The sequence below is a fragment of the Ceratotherium simum genome, chromosome 13 (assembly GCF_057802395.1).
Source record: "Ceratotherium simum simum isolate JZ-2026a chromosome 13, ASM5780239v1, whole genome shotgun sequence".
Classification (NCBI taxonomy): Eukaryota; Metazoa; Chordata; class Mammalia; order Perissodactyla; family Rhinocerotidae; genus Ceratotherium; species Ceratotherium simum.
In genome coordinates, this window is record NC_141912.1 from 24,349,226 (window position 1) to 24,376,759 (window position 27,534).

Genomic DNA, 27,534 nt, shown 5'->3' on the forward strand with positions numbered 1-27,534 from the left:
AGAAGCTCACAGGGCCAACATCCGTCAGGCACAATAGGCACAGGGCCCAGGGCCCACAGTACTTGTAGAGGCTTACGAAAATATTTTAATTTCTTGTAAAATCTGAAGAAAAAAATGAACTTTTAGGTGGACAGAAAACGTTCTGATATATAATATTAATATATTAATCTTCATATAATTTTAATAAGGTTATTATTTGTGTTATATTTTTAATGGAGGAAGGGACCCACGAAGGCAAAAGTGCATAGGGCCCACGAAAGACAGTGCAGCCTGGTTTGCAGGTAGCACATAGCCTTTCCCAGTTATTTTTATTTACTTCTTTTTTTTTTTTGGCAAATACCCAGACACATTGTCACCTGTTTTCCAGATGATTACTCATTTAATCCTGGTAACACACCTGTGAACTATCGTTAACCCAGTTTTACCAAGGAATATGTTAAATCACCCAAAGCTTAAAATGATTTGCCCAAAGTCATACAGTTAATAAATGGCAGAGGGGATTCTGATCCAGGCAGTTTAGCTACAGGGTACCTGCTCCAAACCATTACACTAAAGACATTATCTCTTAATAGCTCTAAGCAATTAATCCAATTAACAGCAGATAAAATTTAGACCAAACTCTAGCCAGGCTCCTCTGCGCCTTCTTCTTGACTTGGCCTATGAAGACTTGAACAAACACTAACATAGTCTCTAACAGCTTGAGGCTGTATCCCTAGGATGACCCTAGCCCCTCTTAAAGTGCCTGCCCTAAGACCCACCAAGTCAAGACCCACCACTCCTTTTTTCTTTCTTTCTTTTTTTTGAATTATACTTACTATTTTTGTTTATCAACATGCATTTTACAATGCTTTACCAAAAATCTAGTGGGGTTTTGTAGCATAATATTGAATTTTTAGGTTATTTTGGAATTTATGAACACTTGAGCATATTGAGTCATCACAAAACATAAGCACAGTACAGTGTATATCTATCTCTTAATTTAAGTGGATCTTGTTTTGTATCCTTCAATGACATTTCATAGTTTTATTCATATAGATTTGGAATATATTTTCTTGGACTTAGAATCCTTAGAATGTGTTGTACTGCTGTGAATGATGTCTGATTTTTCCATTTCAGTCCCAGATAGGTCATTGCTAATGTCTAGAAAGGCCATGAATTTTTATGTGGTGCTCATGTATCCATCAACCCTGTTGAGCTCTGTTAGATCTAATTGTTTGTTTATAGATTCTAATGGATTTTTACAATGAGATATTATTTTCAAACAATAAAGACAACATCTTTTCTTATTGAATCTTTATTCTTAATTCTAGTCCTTGTCTCACGGTATTGGCTGGGCCCTTGGTGCCATGTTGAATAGGAATAATACCACAGAACTTTTGTCTTTCTTTTGACTCTTTAGGAATCCTTTTAAAATTGCACCATTAAATGTTATGCTCACTGAAGATTCTCCCTATGAAGTAAGTAGCTACTCCTTCTCATTCTAGTCTGTTGAAAATGTTTATGATGAGGGAGTGTTATATTCTAGCAAATACTCTCCCAGTATCTATGGAGATGATAATAGCTTTTCTTTATTAATATCTTACACTGGCAGATTTATGATGTTAAACTTTTCTTCCATTTCTGAAATAAACCCTACATGATATATCATTATTTTAAAAATAATATGTTAAAAATAATATGGCCTCTTCGTTTCCATTTGCTTGTATTTTAAATAGAGCTTTTTTTAATGAATCTTCATAAGTAAGATGAGAGTATAATTTTCTATCTTGTCTCTTTCTTTGTTTCTCTCTCTCTTTTTTTCATTTTTTTTGATATTGTTCCTGTCCGGTTTAGATAAGGTTATACAATTTCAAAAGAAAAGAAGGAGGAAAGCTGTTTTTTCTATTGAAACTGCTTCTGTAAAATAGGGATTACCAATTCCTTAAATTTCACTAGAACTTGTAAAACTCAACTGCGCTTGGTATTATTTGGGTTGAAAAGTACAGGAGAGATTTTTTTTAAACTGCCATATTTCCTTAATCATGGCTTGTTTATTACATACAATTTGTCCTCTCAGTGAAAACAACTAAACTAATTTAATAGGGTTTTTGGAATTCACTATCCCATCTCTAAGTAACTGGAATGAGTAAGTAGATTGACTTAATTCATATAAAGATTTGTCCCCTGAAGATTATATCAACAATAGCAATTAAAATCATTTTAAAAGATTAATGATTATGATGAGTAAAGAAACTGAGTTAATTCACTTATTTAAAGAGAATTTCTCTGACATAGATATAGAAGGCTGTTGGTGGTAGGAAAAGGCCATTTTAAAATGTGTATCAAGGAGCCGGCCCAGTGGCACAAGTGGTTAAGTGCATGCACTCTGTTGTGGTGGCCTGGTGTTCGCCAGTTCGGATCCTGGGCATGCACCACTTGTCAGGCCATGCTGTGGCAGGCGTCCCGTATAAAGTGGAGGAAGACGGGCATGGATGTTAGCCCAGGGCCAGTGTTCCTCAACAAAAAAAGAGGAAGATTGTCAGATGTTAGCTCAGGGCCGATCTTCCTCACCAAAAAAAAAAAAAAAATGTGTATCAAGACAGAGCTAGGGATAGATGCCTTATATGCATTACTATTTATATTTACAAACATATTTCACTAATTTCTTTGTTACTCTTTTTTCTTGCCTTTAATACTGTACTTTTGGTTCAGTTTTCGTCTTTAATTCCTTTGTTTGTTTGTTTGAGGGTGTGTGAGATGCAAAATCTCTGACAACTTATATATCTGAAAATGTCTTTATCTCTTCCTTGCTTTTGAATTCTGATTATGCTGATCCTAAAACTCAGGGTTGAAAATATTTTCTCTCAGCACTCTGGAGATATTATTCATTGTTTTCTGGAATCTATTGTTACTGTTGCCATTCTAATTGACTTTCCATTGTATATTATCTCTATTTTTCTCTCTGTTAGCTTTAAGATTTTCTTTTATTTTTAGAAATATGTATTATGGGGACCAGCCGTGTGGTGTAGTGGTTAAGTTCAGCGTGCTCCACTTTGGTGGCCTGGGTTCGCTGGTTTGGATCCCAGGCGTGGACCTGCACCACTTGTCAGTCATGCTGTGGTGGCAACCCACACATAAAACAGAGGAAAATTGGCAGAGATGTTAGCTCAGGGTGAATCTTCCTCGGAAAAAAAAATGTATTATGTAGTTCCATTGCAATGTCTAGGTGTGAAATTGTTTTCTTTATTCATTAGGTCTAATAATTTCAATTCTAGAAAAAAAATGAAGCCATTAAGTAAAAAACAACAGACCAAACTCTGATCAGATCAAATTTCTCAGACTAGTCGAGAACAAGTGCTTAAAACTAATTCACAATCTCTGAGCTACCTTCCCCATCCGTCCTTCACTGCCACTACCTTACCTCCTCTGCTCATTCATCTTTATTTGCTCATTCAGATGCATCCTCTGCCTTTGGCACCTGTTCTGCATCATAGATGACTGACTTTTGCGTTACATCAGCCAAGTTTCTTTACCCTCTGGCTTTTTGTTGGTTAATGGGAGGCACCAGCAGGAGATCTGAGGGTGGAGGGAAAAGGAGAGCAAAGTATTTATTCTGCTTGGTTCTCTCCCTGCAAAAAAGTGGGTAGTGACTACATTTCTCTAATAAAAGCCACAGCTCCTGTTGGGCAGCCTCTCCTATGGTTACTGCTCTCTTCAGAGTCTGCCTTTCTCTTGACTCTTCTAAACTAGAGGGAGTAATGGCCCAAGGTCCTTCACCATCCCTTAACCCTGCTCACTACTTTGTAAATAGTCCTTTTATTAACTGTCTTAAATCATACTATTGCGGACACAGAGATGAGATCTCCCTTCAAGAAAAGATGTGCTGTCCAACTGTGAGGAGTGTGGCTGTCCAATAGCCTCTAGTGGTGAGCTTCATCAGGATCCTCCTCAGCCTCCAATCTAAGGTCACCCTTTTCTTAGGGCAGCTCCTGCTCAGTGACTGAGCAAGGCAGTGGTCAAGGGTCTGGTCATTTCCCTCCAGTTCAGAACTTGTTTGATGGGCAGTCTGTCACAGAGCTCCCTATTGGGCTGGTGGAGACTTCATCAGATCTGCTTGCCTAACCTTGAGTCCTCCATCTTCCTTTTTAGGTGTCAATTCCCAGTGACTCTAGTGTAGTCCTAACTGTCTCAGTGTCTGCCTCCTGGAGAACCTCAGCTGTGATACACCCCTTTTGAGCAAGCCATGTTTTTCCTTCTGGAACCTGAGTATAACCTTATGTTATATATATATAACATATATTATAAATCTATTTATAAATATTACACATTTATGTACATTATCTATTTTTATATTATTATATTGTTATTGCTCTTTTTATTTAAAAAGCCCTTTGATTTCCTTCATAGATGGGAATCAGACGTTTGCTGTGAAAGGTGAGTCACTTTTCTTAAGTTTCCATTAACACTTGTTTAAAAACTCATAACAGTTTTCTTTTATGTTGACATCTTCTCTCTAAGCATTGCTGGGTCCATGAGGGAGTTTCTGTGTCTCTAGAGAAAGGCTAAGGCAGAAAGTAAAGGAGAGATGTGGTGAGTCTTTGAGATGAGATGTTGTGAGTGAACATGGAACTGTCCACATCAGCTGTGGCTGAAATCAGAGACTGATGGGGATGTTTCATGGAGCCTACTATTGTCTGCTACAGAAAGTATTCAGCTAATTGAGGATCTCGGCGAGGTAACTAGCAATACCATGAGAAAGCCATTTCTGAAAAGATGACAGGCACATAATATATTTCATATGTGTGTGACACAAGCAACACCCAAAAGGCCAAGATGAGAATCTGTGGAGTAATCACCTCACAATAGCCACGCTAGATGACATGAGGTCACTTAAAGTTTATCCTACTGGGTAAAAACTGATCAGAGGCAAAAACACTCATAGGCCCCATACTAAAGCTAATGATTATAGTGGAATTTTCTTTACTGTTGTTCAAATGATACAGATGTTAAATTATTTTTTAGGGGTTTCAGAATTTCCCAATTAAGACAAGAAAGTGCCTATGGTTCACCAAAAGATAAGAACATATTTATCAAAGTTCTCTAAAGAAAGCAAATATATCAAAATTTGAAAAATTATGTTCTCCTAAACCTCTTATATCTTTGTTGACCCAAGAATCTAGAGACAAGTTCTAAATCCTGTAGGTAAAGTTTATTTCCTAACTGTTCTCTGAAATTACAGCCTTTCTCCTTTGTACTTCCAACACTTGGGATCAGTTTGCTCCAATACTACAGTTTGGTAAAATACATGCAATGACTGTGCGCTATCTCCTGCTTAGCTGTCCTCAGAATCTGTCCTTGGAAAAACTGTGACTAGCCGGAGTTGTTCTGTACTCCTCCTGCTTTGCTCACATCATCCTTTCATCGTGTGTGCCTCAGTGTGTGGAGTGGGGCTGGGAGGTATAGAACTTTCACAGCTAAAGGCAAAGTAATGAATGGGCTTAGGTAGGTCACAGGATCAAGAAAGATCATTTTGACTTGAGAAGAGAGGATGGATTCCGGTGGAGTCTGACGGCAGAGAGGAGACTATCTGGGAATTTACTGCATTAGTCCTGGCTGGAGAGAGTCAAGCCAGGAAGTAAGAAAGTGGTGGGAATTGATAGGGAGGAGGGATAATTAAGGGAAAATTAACAAGTACTGAGTGCTTGCTATGTGCCTGCTACTAAGCCAAGGATTTTACATATATTCTCTCACATATTGCTCACAGTATCACATTTTACTGAGGATTCAGTTGAGATTTGAATCACAAATTATAAGGTAATTAACAACCTTAGTAATGATAGATTCAATTGAATGATGGGGAAAGAAACAGTGATTGGAAGAGAGTCGATGAGTGAACGTTGAGGCAGTGAATATAGACTTCTACCTGAACGAGGCTTGGCTGCGTGATATGAAGGGAGGGAAATAAGGAGCAGGTGCAGATTTGAGGGGAAACATTTGAATAATATATCAGGAACTATGACATGTTTATAGCCTTAAAAGGGGGAGTCAGTGAAGAGAGAGAAAGTAAAATCCTGGAGAAAGGGAGAGCTAAATGGTAGGACTAGCTTTCAGAAATGCTAAGAGGAAATGAGGCTGAGAAAGTGGCTTTGCTCCTGCCGCAGCCCAGGGTTCGCTGGTTCGGATCCTGGGTGCGCACCGACACACCGCTTGTCAAGCCGTGTTGTGGCGGCGTCCCATATAAAGTAGAGGAAGATGGGCATGGATGTTAGCCCAGGGCCAGTCTTCCTTAGCAAAAAAAAAAAAAAAGGAGGATTGGCAGATGTTAGCTCAGGGCCGAGCTTCCTCACAAAAAAACAAAAAAGAAAGTGGCTTTGCTCAAGAGAAGTAGTACTTTCTCATTCTTTCATTCTCCTAACAAAAAATCCTTTGGAGTCTACACTATTCTAGTTATGGGTAGAGAGCAATGTATAAAACCAGACTAAGTCCCTGCCCACAAGGAACATTCTAATGAAGATAAACAGGAAAAAAAAAAATACAGAAGTAAAACATCTAGTATGCCAGGATTTGATTCATAAGGTGGTGAATAAGAAGAGTAAGAAGGCTATTGTATGTGTGTTGGGATGGAGGTGGGGGATGGGAGTGAGGGGGAGTGTGTACTGCTTTCCATAAGGTGGCCAAGAAAGGCTATGTACACACATGGTGACTCTGGTAAGATGAAATCTGCTCAGCACGCTAAAGAGAGTGACATTGTGAAAGCCTATGAGAGAAATGTTAGGGAAGAATATTCCAGGGACAGAAAACAAGTGCAAAAGCTCTAAAGTAGGAAATGGCTGGCATTTTGAGGAGCAGCAAGGAGGACAGCGGTCAGAGAGGTAACAGGAACCCAGATCATGCACAGCTTTGCAGGCCACTGCAAGTACCTTGGCTTTTGGTTTAAAGGAGTTAGGAAGCTATCGCAGAGTTTTGAGCAAAGCAATGATGTATATGACTTGAGTTTATAAAAGATAACTAAGTTGTACCATATTAACTTAAAATTTTTCTGATAACTGAAATAAATATCAATTTTTAAAATTAATTTTGAATGAATTAGAATTAAAAATTTTCATTTTTCACTAGCATTAGTCACACTTCAAGTGCTCAACAGCCACATGTGGCTAGTGGGAACTATATTGCATGGCTCAGCTCTAGTCTATAAACTTGAATTCACAAATCATTCCTACTTTAATTTGTAAATTCAGCACCTCAGAGATTAAAATAAATTTGTCAAATGGACAAATAAAATAGTTATTGTCAAATAATTACTAAGAAATCTTAACTAATTATCTACTCGCAAATTTTACTCACATAAATGGAGACAACACTTAGATTGTCAGTAAAAAAAAGGTCAACATAGATTTTAGTAGAGCAATGGAGGAAAAAACAGAGAGACTGGGAAGAGCACATCTTGTTTTGTGCGTTTTGGGAGGATTAATCAGCCTGCCTTAGAAAACAATTACAGTTGTTATAGTTTCCCCAAAAGGCTCTGCAAGCTTACGGTGCAGTTGTAGGACAGGTTCTCTCTGTAATATGTGCCAATATCCTTCCATCAGCACCTTCAGCTCAGTTAGGCCAGCTGTACACCAATTCCCTCAATGGAATTTCCCATTCTCACTGATTATATGCCTTAGCTTCATTCAATTACCCATTCACTCATATGCTAAGTGGCTACTAAATGCAGGGCAGTCTACCAGGCTCCTGTTTGGAGACAAAGATAAGATGGCTCTATGTCTGGTCTGAAAAGGATCAAATAATTATACAGTAACACAAGAAAAAATATCTTGTCAAAAGAGAGCTATGAATCAACCGCTATGGAAGATAAATTTTTAAGAAAGTGCCTTTGCTACCGAACCAAAGTGGGTTCGCCTCCTGGAGAGTGAAAATCAGACTAGCCACCAGAAGTAGTTGTCACACAAAGCAGGGTATATTTGCAGCAAATAGGAGACCATGTGGAATCATTTCCAAAGTTGTGGCTGTCGCTGGATACTGGAAAGCAGGGGCCTTTTATTTCGGCTGGGGAATGAATATTCAAAAGGGAGAGGTGAGTATTCCATTGTGCAGGCTGAGTTTGAAAACATGTGCCACATACACTGCAGTTTATGGTAACAAGGCCTAAGCTCCTCCTAGAGAGGAGATCTTAGCATTAAAAACGAGGCAAAGGTCATAGGCTTTGCTCTTGTGGGCTTAGTTGCATTCAGGGTGGTTGGTGATTGCGTCTCTTAAACAGTTAAATGCTTCCCAACCCGCCCTGAAGTTCCTAGGAGCAATTGGTCAGCGACACCTTTTCCATATATCCTAGAGATATGTATGCATATCTACACCAAGAAACATGTGCAAGAAAGTTCACAACAATATTGATCTCAATAATCTCAGAGACACAACACAGACGTCTATTACAATAAATTAGGTAAACCAATGTCACTATTGAGCAGTAAAAATGATGGTACTGGAGTAACATGTATCAACACGAATAAATTTTAAAAACATCAGTTTGAATGAAAAAAATAATAATATACAGATTGTGATTCTATTTGTGTGAAGACAAAAATAGGTAAAATTAAACAATGTTCAATTTATGGATCTATACCTAAATATGGAAACTATAAAGAAAAGTAAAAGATTAACACAAAGCGTAGGATAGTGGTTTATCTCTGAAAGTGTGCGTGGGTGGGTGGAGAGATGGAATTGGGGAGAGTTATACTGGGCCTAGTAAGTTACTAATGACATACTAGTTCTTAAATTGGATTTTGAGTACCAAGTATGTGTCTTATAATTCTTGTTTGTGTTGCAAAACCCTTTTGTATGGATGAAGTATTTTATTATAAAAATTTTAAATACCTCTTTAATTAGAGATAAGGAATCTCAGGTCTGCTGTGTAGTTTTGCCATTTAAAAAATTTCCTTTGTCTTTTTTCTCTTTATCTGCCATATCACCATTTTTGTTCATATCGATATAAAAGTGCAGAAATTTTAAAGTTTTTATCAGGAATCTTAAACTTATGAATAGCAATATGAATTCATTAAAATCAATTACGGGTCTCAATCCTCCTATTTTGCCAGTTGAACATCTGATATGTCTAGTTCTTGTTAATCTGCCTTTTTCTTCCTGGGTCTTCTTGTCATTGAAGATTGTATCCCTAGATTCCTGCTCTTTGGTTTCCTTTCTGCACATACATTTTGTGTCTCTCCAAGATACTAGCTCATCCTTTTTAGGTAAATTTCTTTCTCTTTTTATCCCACTCTTCCCCTCTGCCTTTTCTTCTATTGTGTCTATTTTTTTTCCTCTCCCTCTGCCACTTTTCCCTTAATCCGGTTTTAATTTTTTTTTTTCTCATTTTCCTTTCTCCATGGACTGGGTATATTCTAGAACCAAAGCTTTTTTGTTTTTAACAATCTCTATTAGTCATTAAAGAAATGCTCTATTTCCCATGATTTTAAAATTAGAAGAAACAACAACAGACTTTTTATTTTTTCTAAAACAGCAGCCCACCAGGGCAACTGCGGTCTTCTGAAGGGTCCAGACTCAAGCCAGATTCGGCCTAAATTATCACCCTGGCTCCACAATTGACATGTGATGGGATTTGGAGCAAGACGCCTTGCCTCGGTTTTCTCATTTTCTTTTCTGTAAAATGGAAAAAAGAAAAAAGAAATAATCAGGTAGTGTTTTTATGGTTAAATAAACAAATACATATAAAGCACATTAGCTATTATTCTGCACATTGCTACATTGGCTAAACTGGGAATAAGGAAGAAATAAAGAAGTCGAAAAGGTCTTCAGATTTCCTCCTCAATACTGCAGAGGTAAACAAATGAACTATTTTGTGAAACAAAGATAAGACATAATAAATTCAGGAGTGCACTCTTGTTGGTTGCCCGCCTGCCATGTGCAACTTGCTGCAGGGGATTTACTGCTCTGGGACGACTAGGGGGAGGGAGGGGGTAAGGGAGGGTGGAGGATGGGGAGGTGGCAGGGGAGTGTTAGAAAAAAAGACAAATTCAGGGAGGACACTTCTCTCTGCAGAAAGGAAAGATGAGAATGGAAGAACTGGCTAAGAAGCCGGTGTCAGTCAAAGATGATGATGATGATAACAATAATAATAAATAAAAAATAAAGCTGTTAAACACCGGGTTCCTCCATTCTATTATGATTATTTTTTAATCTTTTCACTAGTTAGACTGAGGAACTATTTCTGATCCTCCTCTGTGGCTAAACTGGGTGTGATTTGATCCTTTCCAATACAAGGGATCGTAGCCATATTGGCTAAGAAAATTCTTTCCTTTCTTATCTCCCTTCAAGCGATGTTATTTTTGCTTTCTCCAGAGGTTTTATTCCCTGCCCTTTATTTTCACGCTATATTTCTGCATTCTATTTACAGTGGGAAACACTGCTCTCGGAATTGTCTGGACAACCGCAGATCGCCTATTTCTTCTTAGTTCTTCCTTTCTCTCTCACTGGGGGAGAATCTAGCTTCAAATGTAAAGATACAGCTCTTACAGTTGTTGTAAACTGGCCTTGAAAATCGGAGACGTAATGGTGTCACGAGCTTTGCCTCCTTGGTATTTGAATGTACAGGAGAGAGCGACTCCTAGTTTTTAAAATTAATCAACAAAGTAATCTGAATTGTTATACATTAATCAGAATTTACTATAAAATAGGTACTGGATTAAAGAAGCTGGTTTGATCGCTGGAACTCTGCTCTCAGAATATAACCAATGGGAAAGTAGGTCATGACCTCACGAAAAATGAACGAATCAGCGGTTGCAAAACCAAGTCCTCATTTGCATAACATTGTCTACAAATAAGCAGGATCCGGAGCTCTTCGACTCCATTTTTTTTTTTTCCTGTCCCAGAAAATCGGAGTTAATATGCCTGAGCCGGCGAAGTCTGCTCCAGCTCCGAAGAAGGGCTCTAAGAAGGCGGTGACCAAGGCGCAGAAGAAGGACGGCAAGAAGCGCAAGCGCAGCCGCAAGGAGAGCTACTCCGTGTACGTGTACAAGGTGCTGAAGCAGGTCCACCCCGACACCGGCATCTCATCCAAGGCCATGGGCATCATGAACTCGTTCGTCAACGACATCTTCGAGCGCATCGCGGGCGAGGCGTCGCGCCTGGCGCATTACAACAAGCGCTCGACCATCACGTCCAGGGAGATCCAGACGGCCGTGCGCCTGTTGCTGCCCGGGGAGCTGGCCAAGCACGCCGTGTCTGAGGGCACCAAGGCCGTCACCAAGTACACCAGCTCCAAGTAAGGTTACCGAGTAAGCGTCTTCACATCTAACCCCAAAGGCTCTTTTCAGAGCCACTCAAGCTTTCACAGTCAGAGCTGCGCACTAGCATATGCTGTTCTTGGAAACTGCACATAATTAGTGTTAAGAGTAACACTTGGGAAAGCGTTACCAGTTACTGATTCTCGAGTGGTAGACCCACTGCATATAGTTCTGAGAATCGTGCCCTGTACGGCAGCAGATGCGAACTGGGACGGGAAACAGCCAGTGCTAACCCCCCAAGCCCGTGGAGCTCCTGCTCACCTTTTAAAAATTTGCCGAAGTGCTGGGTGGGCTGGTGGCGGCGCTTCCTGAAGCTTCCAAAACGGCTGTGAAATTTGCAGTGTCCGTTTTATGTAAAGCGTCATCTTAGCGTCTAAAAGGCCACAGGAACATTTGAAAATCCCGGTTTCTAAAAGCGGAACTTCCTCTTTGTGTGATGCCTCAGATCTCCGCCCCAGGTTCTTTTGTGTGGGTCTAATTCTTTCCTCTCAACTCGCCCATCCCCCAGCCCTTTGCGCCGGGCTTTTAGAGACCTGGTTAAGCATTATTACCTGAAGTTCTTTACAAATGTATGAAATTGGGTGGCTGCCACTCTCCAGAAAGGGAACAATAGTTACTAATTTTTAATTTTGCTTTTTCTCTGTTTCCTAGGCTTTAAAAAGGCGCTGGTCATTAGGTTTTTTTTCTTCCTTTTTTTTTTTTTTTTTTAATGGATGATACAATCGTCTCCCCACTCTCTTCCTGACTGATTTCACAAACAAGACCTGCAAAAACAGGATTCTCAGTATTCAGCCTGCTCAGTCTCCTCGCTAGTGTGACCTCATAATATATAAAGATTGGCTCTGCGGCCTCTCAACTGTCCTTTTCCTTCACTTGCAAGTTCCCTTCCGAGCCCTCGCCCCTAGCCTATCTCCAGCTCTCTTCACCCTGCTCAGTTAGGCAACTATGAATCCATGCTAGTGAGGAAGAAGAGAGAGGGACCCAGGGCGGGTCAGTACTTAGAGACGAAGACGAATTGTGGAAGTAGGAGATGCTTTTTAACGTTTGGATGCTGGACACTGGAGTCTGGAAGCTTACGATTGTGACCACATAATGTCAAAAAGACTAAACCCTGAAAAATAAACAGCAGAACTTCTCTTCTTGCCTCATTTCTCTGGAAACTGTAAGGTAGAGGCTTCCTTCCGGAAGTTAGATGAGAGAGGTTTGGTTGGTGGCACCTCACCCATAAAGGCAACTACCCAATCCACCCAAGAATTGCTATCACTGTCCTTGAGAAACACTCCCAGCCAGCCTTCCCAGCCAGTCTATCTGGTTTTCCCTTTATCCTCTCAAAAAAGGAAAAGAAGTACAAAGATACAAACAAGTATTTATTTTCAGGTTACCACATTACAATTAATTGCATTTCAACTTTTTATGATCACCTTGATTTTAGTTTGAGATAATACTTTAACTCCTCCATCCATAATGAATCTAGTTTCCATTCCAGAGTCACCATGATTTTTTAAAAAGCACGTCTGATTATCCCTGCTCAGAGCCTTTCAATGATCCTCCACTGCTCAAAATCAGAAATCTGTGCTATGACCTCAAGCCCTGCAAAGTCTGACCCTCACCTAACTCTCCAACCCAGCCTCAGAGATTCTTTTTCTCGTTTTTTGCTTTTTGTTTCTCCATTGTTTTTTGGTTTGGGAGTGTTTTTTTTCCTTCACAGTTTTTGGAAAAACTGTGAACTGTGAACGTCTCCAGCTTCCAGGCCTTTATAGTTTTTCTCTGCCTGAAATGCCCCTGATTCCAAATCCATCTCCAACACACACACACACACACACACACACACACACACACACACACACACACACAGAGTTTACTTATCAACAACTCCCATTTCAGCTTCATCATGTTCTTGGGGAAGCTGGTCTCCACTGTTAAAGGCTCTCACAGTCCCAAAGAACTGGGACACCGGCTGTATGCCCAGCCCCAAACTAATCATTACTAAGCAACAGGGGACCCTTACGCCTGGTGTGGTTGAATCAGGACTGGATCCCTGAGACCAGAGAGGATCTCTGCCTTCCCTGGAGCACAAGGCAGGAAGGAAAGGGAGACCTGAACAAAATTGAGTCTGTATTAGAAAGGAAGGTGGGGAAATGACCTTTGGGAAGGCACCTGGACTGCCTGATACAAGGGCCTTCCAGGCAGACAGAAGGAGCATCCACTGGGTTCATTCATATTCAAGTGCCAATCACTGAACTACATTTTGAGGATATAGACAGTCGTTCTCAAACTTGAGGGTGCATCAGAATCACCTGGAGGGTTTGTTAGAGGACAAATTGCTGGTCCCACTCCCAGAGTTTCTCTTTCATTAGCTCTGGGGGAAATTGAGAACCTGGCTTTCTAAAATGTTCCCAGCAGATACAGATGGTACTATGCTTTGAGGACATCTGATATATGGTGAAGAACAAGCTAACCAAAGCCCTTGCCCATGTGGAACTTTCCTTGTAATAAAGATGTGTTTATGGTATAAGATGCTGAAGGGCCTGGATGTCAAACAATGAGGTTTAGATTTATTTGGCAGACAACAAAAAGTTGTAGAAAGCTTCTGAGCAGGGCCTGACATAATTGGCTCCGGTGTTAGGAAAATGCCTCTGGCGGCAGGAGACTACATGGGTTGGAGGTAAATATAGTGACGGAAGTGAATAAAGCCCCCAGTCAAAGAAATGGCAGCAAAAATGGAGCAGTAGATACAAAAAACAAATCAGAGAGCAATTGAAGCTGTTCCATTCAGTATTTTGTCAAGTATTAATTGGATTTCCTCTGTGCAAGGCGTGAGTATATAGCAGAAGATATAGTCAAGAGTCTGTTCTTCTGGAGCTGGTTTCCTAGTGGGAGAAAAGAGAAAATAAACACATTGATAACTCAGCAGGATAACTTCAAATAGAGAGGAGTTTTGGGTGCTATGAAATTATTTGAAATAAAACCAGGTGCCATGATAGGGACTAAGTGATGCTTTAGATAAGAGAAACAACAACCTAGGGAATAAAAGTTCCAGGCCAAGTGAACTATTCATACAAAAACTCTAGAGCAGGAAGTTTGTTCTCAAGAAATAGAAGACGTTGTGTGCTGGGAGATTAGTAAGCAAAAGTAAAGTGTTATGAGATAAGGCTGAAGATTAAGCAGGTGTCTGAACACGTTAGACCTTATAGGCCAGAAGATGGCACCCGTATACTTTTTGGGTCATGGGAAACTATTAGAATTTTTAAGCACCGTGGCTGCTTTGTGGAGAATGGATTTTATGGGATTAAAAGTGGAAAGAAGCAGGGGAAAGAATTGAAAGGTGATTATAATAATGCTGGTGAAATTATTAGAGTTAGATTTAGGAGAAGAATTTATTATAATTAGAAAAATAATTTATTGATGGATTGGATTTTATGAGTGAAGAAACAAGTAGCTTAACATTTGTTGAGCTCTTTCTACGTTTAGGAAACTGTGCCACGCTCTTTACAAAGGTTAACTTACTTCATCCTTTCAACATCTACGTTATAGAGATACAACTATCCTCCCCTTCTAACTGACTAGGAAGTGAGCAGTGTGGGGCTGGGGTTAGCCCCAGGCAGTGTGCCTCCAGAGGTTGTATGCATATCCATTACCCTACAGTGCTGCTAAAGTTCCTGGATGGATGATCAAGAATTCTGGGAGAGGATGAAGTTTCCGAGACGGGGACATGACCATTTTTAAATTTTCTTGAGCGTTCCGTTGGAGATGTCAAGTGGGTAGTTGTATATGTGAGTCTGGAATTCAAAGGCAACATGGGGACTGGACATAGAAATTTTGAAAATTTTGGAAATAGATATTTTAATGTTGTCAGCATGGCATGAGATTGGAAATTACCCATGGAGAAAGAATAAAGTGAATTTATCCTGGAAGCACTCCAAACTTGAGAGAGAAAGAAGACAGCGAAAGATTCTAAATAGTGACAAGTGAGCTTGGAAGAAAACCAGGAGACTGGAGTTAGAGAAGTCAAGAAAATAAAATGTTTCAAGAAGGAGGACGTGACCAGGCTGGTGTGAGGTCTAGTAGGATGAGAGCAGACGTGAGCTTTGGATATGGTAAATGGAGCGCACCGGGAATTTGGGTTATGGGTACTAACGGGCAACCCAGACATCCTGTGGGACAGCTTCAGGACTCACGATTATTCCCTTTCCTGGGAAAAAGTCCACTTAGGGCTATGCCCCAAATGTCCCCATTATGTTGTTACCCTCTCTCTTGGGCTATCATATCTGTTTGATGCAGGCACCAGCTCAGCTAGATCAATCAGATTTGCTTTCCTAGAAATTGGGAAAAGGGTCTGAAGGGAAAGATAGACCTGAGTGGTCAGCAATTCCTTAAGTTGATCAGTAAACTTATCTTTCAAGAGAGTTTTTAATTTTGCTTAAATTATCTGGAATTGGTTTTTTATATTTTCTTCCAAAAGAATTTTCATTAATATACTTGCAACTTCTTAAGAATATACGTAAACTTATATTTGTTGAACACATACTATGCTCATATTATTTATCCTATAAATATGATGTCCTCACAAAAATATGAAGTTTCTTCCACATTACGGATGAGGGAACAGTGCTTAGTAATTTGCACAGTCCACAAAGATAGAAAATGGCAGTTTGGAACTTCAACTGTATGTCTTCATGGTTCAAATGCCACATTCTTTTTCTCTGGGCCTCTCTAATATCATGAGAAATAATAATAGCAATAGCAATAACAACAATAGCCAAAACATAGAGCGTTTACCATGTGCCATGCACTGGTCAAAATGCATAACAAATACTTAATTTTATTCACCCCCAAATCTATAAGATAGGTACTACTGTTATCTCCATTTTACATATGAGGAAACAGAGGCACAGAGATGTTAAGTGACTTAACCAAAGACACAAAGACAAAGAGTAAGCATCCCTCTTTACGAGGTTTCTAGTTCCTTTTTATCTCTGAAGAGGGGTATTGGGAATGTTTCTTACAAACTTAATATATGATTTGCTCAATGACATAGACTACTAAATATTTAGGCCTTGTTAAACATATTTACTATCGATGGAGGACAAGTTCAAAGTGAGATTCAGTCAGTTTGAGCCTTCAGGCCTTTGAGAATCAAAGTTTTTCAGAATGGGCTATCTATCTTGCATTCTGAGTTATAAAATAAATATTAAGACCTGATCTAATTTCTCAACAATATATAGGTCTATTGCACACAGCAAATAAATGGTGACAAATTTACTCTTGTTCAATGTGTTCTTCATGTATTATGTCTGCCCTTTCCTCTCTATCCTTAAATTTTGCATCTCTACACCTCAGACTCTGAAATCCTAGACTCCAGGTTGTTGACAGGACTCCATGGAGCACTGGGAGTTCCTTGAATGAGCCTAGGGGGATAAATGAGCCCCAAGAAATATCTGTGTCCATATGTGTATTTTTAAACAGATTCTCAAAGGAGTTTTTGATCCATATATTGTTAAGAACTACTCTCCTAAGGGGACACAGTACTTTGAAACGTCCAGATTACAACTGTCTAAGACATATGGACAGTTCATTCATTCATCTCTAATGTGTAATGAGCCCCTACTCTGTGTTCTGAACAGCATGGAACACAATGCAAGAGATACCAAAGAAAGAGGTTCATTTGGCATCAGCTTTCTTTAAAAGAGCTCTCAGGCCAATAGAAGAACAGTCCACACTGCTAAATAAGTTGATAAAACAAAATTGTATATGATATGTTAACGTTAAATTGCTATAACAAAGAGACTTAACAGTAAATTAGCTTCAAGACAGTTATTCTTCTCTCATGGGACAGATCCATTGTGATTAGTCCAGCTCTGTGGGGCAGCTCTGCTCCTCCTGATCAATCAGTGACTCATGCTTCTTACAAATCGTTGTTCTGCCATCCCTATGGCCTGATGTTCTCTATTTGGTCAGACAAGACCAACACCATCATAACTGGTGGGAAGAGGAAAGAAGGTTTTAAAGCCTAGACATGGGAATGACTTCTACTCATGCTTGTTGGAGAGCACTTAGCCGCATACCTCTGCCGACAGAAAAATCAGGAAATGTTGCCTCTGTCTAGGGAGCCACCTGTCCAACTTCAAATTTATTATGATAAAGTTAACACATTTCATTGGAAAAATGCCAGTCTATATCACAATAATCTGCCAAGATTCTTTACAAAATAAAACCCATTGTGAGGACACCAAAGAATACAGTGGCGTGCTGACAGTCCTGCGAGACTGTAGGTTTACAGAAGGTAAAAAGAAGAAATGGGTAACCTGCTTGAGAACTTCTTGCTTATCTTGTCTCATTTCCCTGATGTGTAGAAAGGTAGGATTTGAATCACGAAGACCTGGGTTGGAAAGGCCCAGTCCAGCACTTTTTGTCAGGAGGCGTGGCATGCAAATAGTACCCTCCTCTGTAACTTAAGGTGAATCGGTTTGTAATCAAGTCTAAGATTATTCACAATAAAGAGCCAATGTAACTTGGTAAACATAAATCTGTATATTTGTATCAGCCGTGGGTACATTAATAAAGGTTTTTTTTTGGATTCAGTAAGAGAAATCAGTAGCTTTGGAGGGATGAAGGGCAGCTCAGAGAAGCAAAGAGCCCAACAAGGTGGCCTGTCTCTACTCCACCTTCAAAGCTCAAGAGGGAACCCTAGGTACTCTTAACTGTTATTTCTCACTGCTGTTTCCCCTGTAGGACTTACTGCCTCCAACATGTTCAAGTTAGTCAGCCATCCCTTTTTCCTCTATCCCTTAACATGTGATGTCTAAGGCATGCTGTTTTGTTTTCAGCTCAGAGTGTCTAGACATCTTATGGACCGGACACTTTTCTTTTCCGTTTTACTAGCAGCACTCGATTTTACCTCGTTCCTTCTCTGTGATGCTCTCTAGACCTCTGCCACAAGCTCCCTTCACTGACTTGCATAGAATAAAAGATGCTGTTCATCACTCTAAAAGTCAATCTCCTAGCCAAAATGCACCAAACGCATGGCAGACTGACCTGCTGTTACCAAGACTGAACGACTTGAGTAGTTGGAAACCGAAACAAGAAACAGTTAAGACAATCTAACTTACAGTTCCTAAGACGCGATACTAGCCTTCACATCTTCAGATCTCATGCCGAAATCCGCTTTCTTAAAGCGTCAAACTCTTTGGAGTGAATGGATAGGTGGCCCTGAAAAGGGCCTTTGGTTTCGCTGCAGATGAGAAAGACGACTAATTAGCCTCCGAAGCCGTAGAGGGTGCGGCCCTGGCGCTTGAGCGCGTAGACCACGTCCATGGCGGTGACCGTCTTGCGCTTGGCGTGCTCGGTGTAGGTGACGGCGTCCCGGATCACATTCTCCAGGAAGACCTTGAGCACCCCTCGGGTCTCCTCGTAGATGAGGCCGGAGATGCGCTTGACGCCGCCGCGCCTGGCCAGGCGCCGGATGGCGGGCTTGGTGATGCCCTGGATGTTGTCACGCAGAACTTTTCGGTGGCGCTTAGCGCCCCCCTTCCCGAGCCCCTTTCCGCCTTTACCTCTCCCAGACATCGTGACAATACAGTGGTTAAGCCTGTAAAGCAATACCTTCGGTAGCGCCACTCAGCCCTTTTATAGTAACATGACGGACCTGTTTGAAAACCTCAAGATCGAGGGCGGTAACCACTCAGTTCCCGCCCTTCGCTTATTTGTCCCTTGCTAAGAGCTGTGGAGACCAGGCGGGGGGCCTGAAGCGACAATGGATCCTGGAAGTGAGATTTAATAAATGCTCCTATATATGGATGTGTGTCTGTGTCTGCATCCAATACTTGCAGCCATTAAGTGGGGCAGCAATTCATACACTTGCCACAAAGAAGCCTGGCACTGTCGTTCAGATTTCGTAGAGTATAAAATAATTAGTTAATTCATGCAGTTTTCCCCTATAAGACGCTGTACATGCGATTTTAAGCAAATCATATCTTTATTGCTTTAATTTCTATTAGTTTTATTGATTTATGGATGTCTGGTTAACTAACAGGGCCCTTTGGTTTGAAGGCTGGATAACCCTACTGCACGAACTAAAAGTATATAGATTACAAGTTTAGAGGTCAAATCAGGTTAAAAATCACTGAGGAGCCCTTAAGATTTATCAACTATACAAAGAAATCCATGACACAGAAATGGTTAAGAATCCCTCTTCTATGGGATCCTGAAAGCCTTGAAAGACTCTAGGTTTCAAAAATGTGCAGAGAGGAGCATTGGGAAATTTCATGAATGTTGGAATGAAAATCATAAGTTGGTAAGAATTGAGGTGTGTAAGGGTAAATGGCAATGATTTTCTCTACTTATAAACAGTGAAGAGGTCATTTCCTCTCCTTTTCTTAGAGAGTTTTCTTGGAGAAATAGTGAGTTTGAGTTTTTACTTTTCCCTTAGGAATAGGGAGAAATTTTTCTGGGGATTAAGCCTGGACTCCAGTTTTTACAATGCAGAGATATCGCCTAGATTGTGGGCCAAATAATCTCTAAATAAATAAAAACGTACTTCTGGAATTAGTTTAGTAGTCTCTCACAAGATATACAGGAGATTGTCACAAGGTATAGACCCTGTGTCTTGAGGAGATAAAGAGAAGTTTCTTATGCTTTGCTGTATAAGAAGTGTAAGATTTTTTCCCTAACTGTAGTCGTTTTTGTGCTAACTTACATGTAAGTAAATTTGTTAATGCTTACTGTGTAATAAATTATGTTTTTTCGTCTATATTGATACAGAAAGGTCATTTTGTTGACAGAATTGTTTCACTTCTCCAACATATAAAGGGGACAAAAAGCCCCATACATTTCATATTCCTTTAGCATATCTAATAGGAATATGGATGCTGAAATGTGAATTCTCTGCTTATGTTGATGTGAGGATTAAAACTCTCTAAGGAGAGGCATAGTTGGGCCACTCAGAGCTCAGTGATAGAAATTGGAACAGGCCACTAATTTTATAATTGCTCTATACCTTCAATGGAGTATAAGGCCCCAACTGGTCATGTGTGACTTTCATTCAATTTAAAATAAGTAACAAGAGTCAAGATCTACTATCTTAACAGTACTGCGCAGAACATGGTGGCATAGAAAACAAGCATTTGGGCAGTAGCTGTGACAGCAGAATAAAGCAATGGAAAGGGATTCATTCTTGAGTTCTGGTTCCATATGGACTCCCTATATGTATTTGTGCAAGTTTAGATATATATATATATATATATATATTTTTTTTATTTATTTATATTTCTATAAATGACTATATGCCACATCTATAAGGCCAACCACACTCTGGGTTGTTTACAGTCTACTAGGAAGATTTAAAAGAGGATAAGTATGCAGATAATATGAAGCAGATTATAATGGCCAGTACAGAAATCAATGTAGGAGTTCAAAAGAGGCAGAGATCTCATCCAGTTCAAGAGATTGAGAATGACATATATAAATATTTTGAAGTATGTCATTAGATTAGTTTGATGTATGCCTTGACTGTAAAATAGGGTGAGGAGAGGGAAAAGGGAAGAAGAAACTGGAAAAAGACACTGTGAAAGGTTAGACGATTTGACCAAGATCATGTAGCTTCCAAGCTGCAGAAACAGACTCAAATACAAGTCAGGGTGTTTGCAAATTCATGCTTCTTCTGCTAAACCACACTGCCAGAACGGTGATTTAGCAGCATATAAAAGGCTTTGAATGCTATGCTACAATGCTTATTTTTAAATTAGAAAGCTACAGGAAGATGGGCCATATAAATTTGAAGCTCACTTAAAGAATATTTCATTGAGATTAGTGAGGAGGATGGATTACAGAAAGTGAGAAGAGGCCCATAAGAAAGCTGTGAGAATAACTAGTCCAGACATGGAAGAGAAGAGCCAGAATTACAACTATGATGGGGGAAATAACAGAAGAGATGAATTTAGGAAAAATTCACCAAACTTGGTGACAGATTGGATTTGGTGAGAAAGGAAATGGAAGAACTGAAATTTTTTGTGCCAGTTAATAAAAGAATGGTGTTGTTGTTAATAGAACTTATAATGATGTCAACGGGAAGGTTATCTTTTGATTGGAAACTACATACTTAGATGATGTTGGTCATGTTGAGAGTCTTGTATAGGTAGATATAGGAGCAGATACTCAGCAAGCTCCCAGAAATGCAAGTTTGGCATTTAGGCAAGAGGACAGACTCAAGAACCAGTGAAGGCGAATGGGGCAGCACCTTGGAGATTTCCCACATTTAGATGGCTAAGAGACAGCTCTTCCTTTTCTGATGCTGCAGAAAACCAACTATAATGAGTCAAAACCATTTTAAGAAGGTTAGCAATACATGAACTCCATAACAAGTGAATACTTGAATCCTTTGAATCATATTTTTAATTTTTGTTAACATTTTTTTTGTGTTTAAGTTGGATGTGCTGCATGAAGTAATCAGTCATTCCTTGATTTTTATGGGCTCAAGGAGGAGTATGAAACTCTCACCTGTTGAGCTTTGCTCTGTCTGTTCCCAGTATTTTTTTTCTTTCAAAGTCCTAGTGAAACACAGACTTGTATATGCTTCAAAATAAACATAAAGTGTTAAAGACAAACATAGTTTGAAGAGTGAAGAAAATCAAACCACTTTCTAACATCAACTTACTTCTCAACATTAAGCATAAGCTGTAATATGTTTCCCATAAACTTATGTCTTTGCTTAAATAAGAAATGTAGACAGGAATATAAATCATGCTTGTTTTTAAAGTTCCCTCTCTTAAATCTGTATGCGTGTGTGTTGTGTGTGTATATTCCTTAATTCTGTTACTTGAATACTTTGCCAAAGTTTGTCCTCTCCAAGCATGACAGACTTTGTACCCAAAATCTTGTGAACATTTTAATAATTGACCCTCCCTAATTAAATCAATGTAAATAAAAGATTTTTTAAAAACTCATAAAGGGGTCCAACTCTCTTTTACCCCTTTTTCTGGATCTCCTCTGCCAACAGCTATTGCAACACAGTCCCAACTACCATGTCAAGAGCATCGTTGATTATTTCATTTTCCATTTTCCTAGACAAATGTTGAATGCTTGAAGCCCCCAAATTTACCTTCCAAATAGTAACAAGAAGCTATGATAAAGCTTTTTCAAACAAAATAATGATTTTTCTTATCAGAAATTGCTGCTATGCCAAGCATCCTTTACTATAGTTCTTGTAGAGAAATCCAGAAAGAGCCTGTGTTATTTCTCCTCATATGAAATAGATTTTCTGGGTAAATCTCAATGAGAATCAAGCAGTTTTTGAACGTATGAGAAGTCAAGAATGTATAGAATATTACCAGAGAGTAAGATATTGAAGACACAAAGGGAAGAGTTTATATTTTAAACAAAAATCAAAAAGTTGTCTCCCTGACCTGTGAATTTCTCAGAGTGTCAGGGGCTTTTGAAAAAGGCTGAGACCGACGTGATAAAAACTGGAGGAAGGAAATATGAAGATCTGAAAGCTTGAGCTGTCCCGGTTCATTATAGAATATAATTGGTGCTATTTCTCCACAGGAAATTTTAATTTTTTTGCTTTCCTGAATTGTAACAAACACAATTCCGGGACAGAGCTGAGACTAGGTTGCTGTCAAGCTGGAAGACTAAGCTAAGAACCAATCAGCGTGCAGCGTCGCTGTGTGTCTATATATACACACACACACACTGTCAGGCCTGGCAACTCAACTGGGAGACTTTATCTTTTATTGTTAGGTATCCAAATCTAAACCATGTCCGAAACCGCACCTGCTGCGCCTCCTGCTCCTTTTCCCGCGGAAAAGACGCCTGTGAAGAAGGCCCGCAACTCCGCAGGTGCCGCGAAGCGCAAGGCGTCCGGGCCCCCGGTGTCGGAGCTCATCACCAAGGCTGTCGCCGCCTCCAAGGAGCGCAACGGCGTGTCCTTGGCCGCGTTGAAGAAGGCGCTGGCGGCCGCCGGCTACGACGTGGAGAAAAACAACAGCCGCATCAAACTGGGCCTTAAGAGTTTGGTGAGCAAAGGAATCCTGGTGCAGACTAAGGGCACCGGCGCCTCCGGCTCTTTCAAGCTCAACAAGAAGGCGGCCCCCGAGGAAGCCAAACCCAAGCCAAAAAAGGCGGGCGCAGCCAAGCCGAAGAAGGCTGCTGGGGTGGCCAAGAAACCCAAGACGGGCGCGGCCACCCCGAAGAAGAGCGTCACAAAGACCCCGAGGAAGGCGAAGAAACCGGCGGCGGCTGCTGGGGCCAAGAAAGTGGCCAAGAGCCCGAAAAAGGTGAAGGTAGCCAAGCCGAAGAAGGCGACTAAGAATCCAGCTAAGGCCAAAGCACCTAAGCCCAAGGCAGCCAAGCCAAAGAAGACGGTCCCCAAAAAGAAGTAACAGAATTAAAGACTAGTTGAGAATACCCTAAAGGCTCTTTTCAGAGCCACCCAATTGATCTCAAAGAGCTGTGATACCGCTTTGGGAAGAAGGGGATGGCAGGCAGATGAGAATGCTTCGACGCTACAAGTACACAGCAATCTTTCATAGAAACTCTGGGTGGCTCTTAAAAGAGCCTTTGGGTATAAGGTTAAGAAACAGTTTACGCCCTCTCCCCACGAATACGCCGTGCGAGCTGGATGTCCTTGGGCATAATGGTGACGCGCTTGGCGTGGATGGCGCACAGGTTGGTGTCCTCGAAGAGCCCCACCAGGTAGGCCTCGCATGCCTCCTGCAGCGCCATCACGGCCGAGCTCTGGAAGCGCAGGTCGGTCTTGAAGTCCTGCGCGATCTCGCGCACCAGGCGCTGGAAGGGCAGCTTGCGGATCAGCAGCTCGGTGGACTTCTGGTAGCGGCGGATCTCGCGCAGCGCCACCGTGCCGGGCCGGTAGCGGTGGGGCTTCTTCACGCCGCCGGTGGCCGGCGCGCTCTTGCGGGCCGCCTTGGTGGCCAGCTGCTTGCGCGGGGCCTTGCCGCCGGTGGACTTGCGAGCTGTCTGCTTAGTACGAGCCATGACAAATTTCCCAAAAGCAGCTATCTGAAGGAAAAATGAAAGCGTGTCACTTTCTACCAGTATATATAAAGAGAGTCTCGTTCTGATTGGACAAGGCATTTGTTCCCCTCTGGCTCGCAGTGAAGGTATTGGTAGAGATGGTCAGCCCCAGATCACATGAGCCTCCGGTTCATTTACAGCAGAAATGAACGTCTTCCTCCAACCCATCCTTTTAACTGCTGGTGTTTTCAGCCCTTTCTCGCCTCTTCTGTCTTTATATCGTTTCTGTAAGTGATCTTTGGCTTCTCTCGGCAGAATTTAACGCAAGTTATTGCAATGATATGGCTTGTTTGCTGAATAAGAATTTAAAATTTTGGCACCTGAAACTGGCTTTATTTTAATCAGCATTTTGACAAGGCGCGCGCTGGATGTGATTGGCCAAGGGATTTTTTTACCCTCATTCGAGTTTAGGAAGGCTAATTTCACATCAATTTCTTGATTTCTCTACTTAAACTCAGAGATTTTTCTTTCTTTATAGACTTTTTCTGAATGCACCAAGATCATTAACTCTGAAGTAATTTCACACTCGATATTATAACTACATTAACACACAAGCTTCTAACTATATCATCGTTATATAAAAGCACCCCACTACGTTTTAGTTTCAACCGAGGTTTGTGTGAAATGGTGTTAAGAAAAAACAATCAAACTTGTAAATGCTACAGAGATTATGGTGCGCCCTTTTCAAGTCATGCTGAACCCAGTGTTACGAAGCTCTGCATAAAAGACATCTGACTCCAGGGTATGTAGTATTGCATTCCTTTTTTCAGTTGATCAGAGCCCAGCTCAATAGAGTTGGAGGTGGACTATTAAAAAAAAAAAGCATGAATTGCAGATAATTTTGTCCCTTTAGGATGCAAAACAATTCCTTTACACATGAGATAGTACTAAAGGTGTGGTTTTATTGCTCTCTAGGTCACTAACTAGATTTGCATATAAATATAACATTGACCAAGGATTGTTATTCTTCCCATTATCTTTTCCTCAGTTACAAATCCTGGGAGTCTGCTGCATTGATCGACTTGAATTACCTGTGACACAAAATCTCTATATCTGTTATATTTAGCAGATGCTAATTTTTAGTTTTATAACTTTGAAATAGATGGTTAATTTCGCGTTTTTTAAGAGTTTAAGTACTGACATTTACTTCTTAGATTGATAAATTACGCTAAAGATCATTTTCAATCAGCTGGTTAGATAAAGAAAAGGTAAGCTCTTTTAATGAATACGTGGGTGGCTCTTAAAAGAGCCTTTGGTTAAGATACTCAAGAATCTAAGATTTTAATACACCAGTTTACTTCCCCTTGGCCTTGTGGTGGCTCTCGGTCTTCTTGGGCAGCAACACGGCCTGGATGTTAGGCAGCACGCCGCCCTGAGCGATGGTGACTTTGCCCAACAACTTATTCAGCTCTTCGTCGTTGCGGATGGCCAGCTGCAAATGGCGCGGGATGATGCGCGTCTTCTTGTTGTCGCGGGCCGCGTTACCCGCCAACTCCAGGATCTCAGCCGTCAGGTACTCCAGCACCGCCGCCAGGTACACCGGCGCGCCGGCACCGACCCGCTCAGAGTAATTTCCCTTGCGGAGAAGGCGATGCACACGGCCCACGGGGAACTGAAGGCCAGCCCTCGAGGAACGCGTCTTAGCTTTGGCGCGGGCCTTACCACCTTGTTTTCCGCGTCCCGACATCTTAATGCTGTCTAAGCCCAATGGTCAACAAGAAAAAAGAAAAATGAGTAAAATCTCTTAGCAGATGAGAAGCAATTATACTTGCAAGCAGAATTGTAAATTAAGCTATTTGATTGGCTAAAGCAAGCTTGAGGTTGGCAACCAATTACAAAGGAGAACTAGAGTCACATAATTTGCATACCACCATGCAACCTGAACTAATTATCCAATCAAAATCTAAATTTTTAATACCATATTTGCATAGGAGCGCTACAAATATTATGAGCGTTTTAACTGGACCACACTTTTTTGTTTTTTTTTTTGGAAAGATAGGGTTTATTCGTCATGCCTGAGCTCGCGCAGTCTGCTCCAGCCCCGAAGGAGGGCTCCAAGGCGGTGACCAAGGCGCAGAAGAAGGACGGCAAGAAGCGCAAGCGCAGCCGCAAGGAGAGCTACTCCGTGTATGTGTACAAGGTGCTGAAGCAGGTCCACCCCGACACCGGCATCTCGTCCAAGGCCATGGGCATCATGAACTCGTTCGTCAACGACATCTTCGAGCGCATCGCGGGCGAGGCGTCGCGCCTGGCGCATTACAACAAGCGCTCGACCATCACCTCCAGGGAGATCCAGACGGCCGTGCGCCTGCTGCTGCCCGGGGAGCTGGCCAAGCACGCCGTGTCCGAGGGCACCAAGGCCGTCACCAAGTACACAAGCTCCAAGTGAGCCGGCCCGCAGCTACCCACAACCCAAAGGCTGTTTTCAGAGCCACCCACCTTTTCAGCATAAGGGTTGTAAGGACTATATGTCTGCTAAACAGGTTTTGTTTTAATCACTGTGAAAAATATTAGGCTAGTGCTTGTGAGATGCTAGCACCTTGAAATACAGAAGACCTTTTGACCGGTTGACACCAAAATATGTACTTAATTATAGGTTAGTGGTAGCATGTGTCGCTTCCACTGCTCATTTTGGCTGCAAGGCTGGCCCAGGTGCTGCCATGCAAGATTCACTTACACTGCTGTGATGTGTGCCTTACACACTGATTTCTTGAAAAGTGAAAGAGATCTAAGAAATTTAGTAATATCTCCTTTGTTAGTAGTGTATTGTAACAACAATTAATTATGGTTTAGTCATTACCGCTTTGTACACATTTAGTAGATTTATGTTTTTAAAGCAATATATCTCTTTTAAATATTAATGGGCCCAGGACAATTAGTGTGCATGAAAGTTGAAAAACGAACATTACCAGCTCCAGGATAGGGTCATTTAATTGTAATGAGAAATCTCCCCAGGCTTGTCTACTGAAAGGTTAGACCATACTGGTAGTCTAGGAAAGAAACACTCTTAAAATATAGGGGTGCCTCTCCCTTAATTATTTTCTTCCAGAGTGGATTTTATAGCAGTTTATTTTTATCCTGCTTGGTTAAAATTCTTTTTAAGTGAAAAAAAAAAATTCATACGTCATTCCAGTTACAACACCACAACTGTCCTTTCCTATGTAGACTTATGATAATGAAAATTGACCGTTTTCTCCTGGTAATTACAAACCTACTTCAGGTTATA

At 40.9% G+C, this 27,534-nt stretch overlaps 6 protein-coding genes across 6 annotated transcripts; 3 read left to right on the forward strand and 3 right to left on the reverse strand.

Annotated features, from left to right (window-relative positions):
• Positions 1-10,859: 10,859 nt before the first annotated feature.
• On the forward strand, positions 10,860-12,415 carry LOC106802121 (histone H2B type 1-C/E/F/G/I). Its single transcript, XM_087438121.1, has one exon. It carries the CDS (start codon positions 10,881-10,883, stop codon positions 11,259-11,261), a length of 381 nt encoding a protein of 126 aa, XP_087294247.1. The 5' UTR covers positions 10,860-10,880; the 3' UTR covers positions 11,262-12,415.
• Positions 12,416-12,625: 210 nt separating this feature from the next.
• Positions 12,626-18,875, reverse strand: LOC106802099 (histone H4). The gene has a single exon (XM_087438122.1). It carries the CDS (start codon positions 18,843-18,845, stop codon positions 18,534-18,536), a length of 312 nt encoding a protein of 103 aa, XP_087294248.1. The 5' UTR covers positions 18,846-18,875; the 3' UTR covers positions 12,626-18,533.
• Positions 18,876-22,991: 4,116 nt separating this feature from the next.
• LOC101399486 (histone H1.3-like) lies at positions 22,992-23,656 on the forward strand. The gene has a single exon (XM_014788687.2). It carries the CDS (start codon positions 23,033-23,035, stop codon positions 23,654-23,656), a length of 624 nt encoding a protein of 207 aa, XP_014644173.1. The 5' UTR covers positions 22,992-23,032.
• On the reverse strand, positions 23,612-24,300 carry LOC106800173 (histone H3.1). The gene has a single exon (XM_014788688.2). The coding sequence runs from the start codon at positions 24,267-24,269 to the stop codon at positions 23,859-23,861; it is 411 nt and encodes a 136-aa protein (XP_014644174.2). The 5' UTR covers positions 24,270-24,300; the 3' UTR covers positions 23,612-23,858.
• Positions 24,301-25,522: 1,222 nt separating this feature from the next.
• On the reverse strand, positions 25,523-26,038 carry LOC101387221 (histone H2A type 1-D). Its single transcript, XM_014788694.2, has one exon. It carries the CDS (start codon positions 25,993-25,995, stop codon positions 25,603-25,605), a length of 393 nt encoding a protein of 130 aa, XP_014644180.1. The 5' UTR covers positions 25,996-26,038; the 3' UTR covers positions 25,523-25,602.
• A 244-nt stretch (positions 26,039-26,282) lies between these two features.
• LOC101387729 (histone H2B type 1-L-like) lies at positions 26,283-26,893 on the forward strand. Its single transcript, XM_004432044.2, has one exon. It carries the CDS (start codon positions 26,320-26,322, stop codon positions 26,695-26,697), a length of 378 nt encoding a protein of 125 aa, XP_004432101.1. The 5' UTR covers positions 26,283-26,319; the 3' UTR covers positions 26,698-26,893.
• The last annotated feature ends 641 nt before the right edge of the window (positions 26,894-27,534 follow it).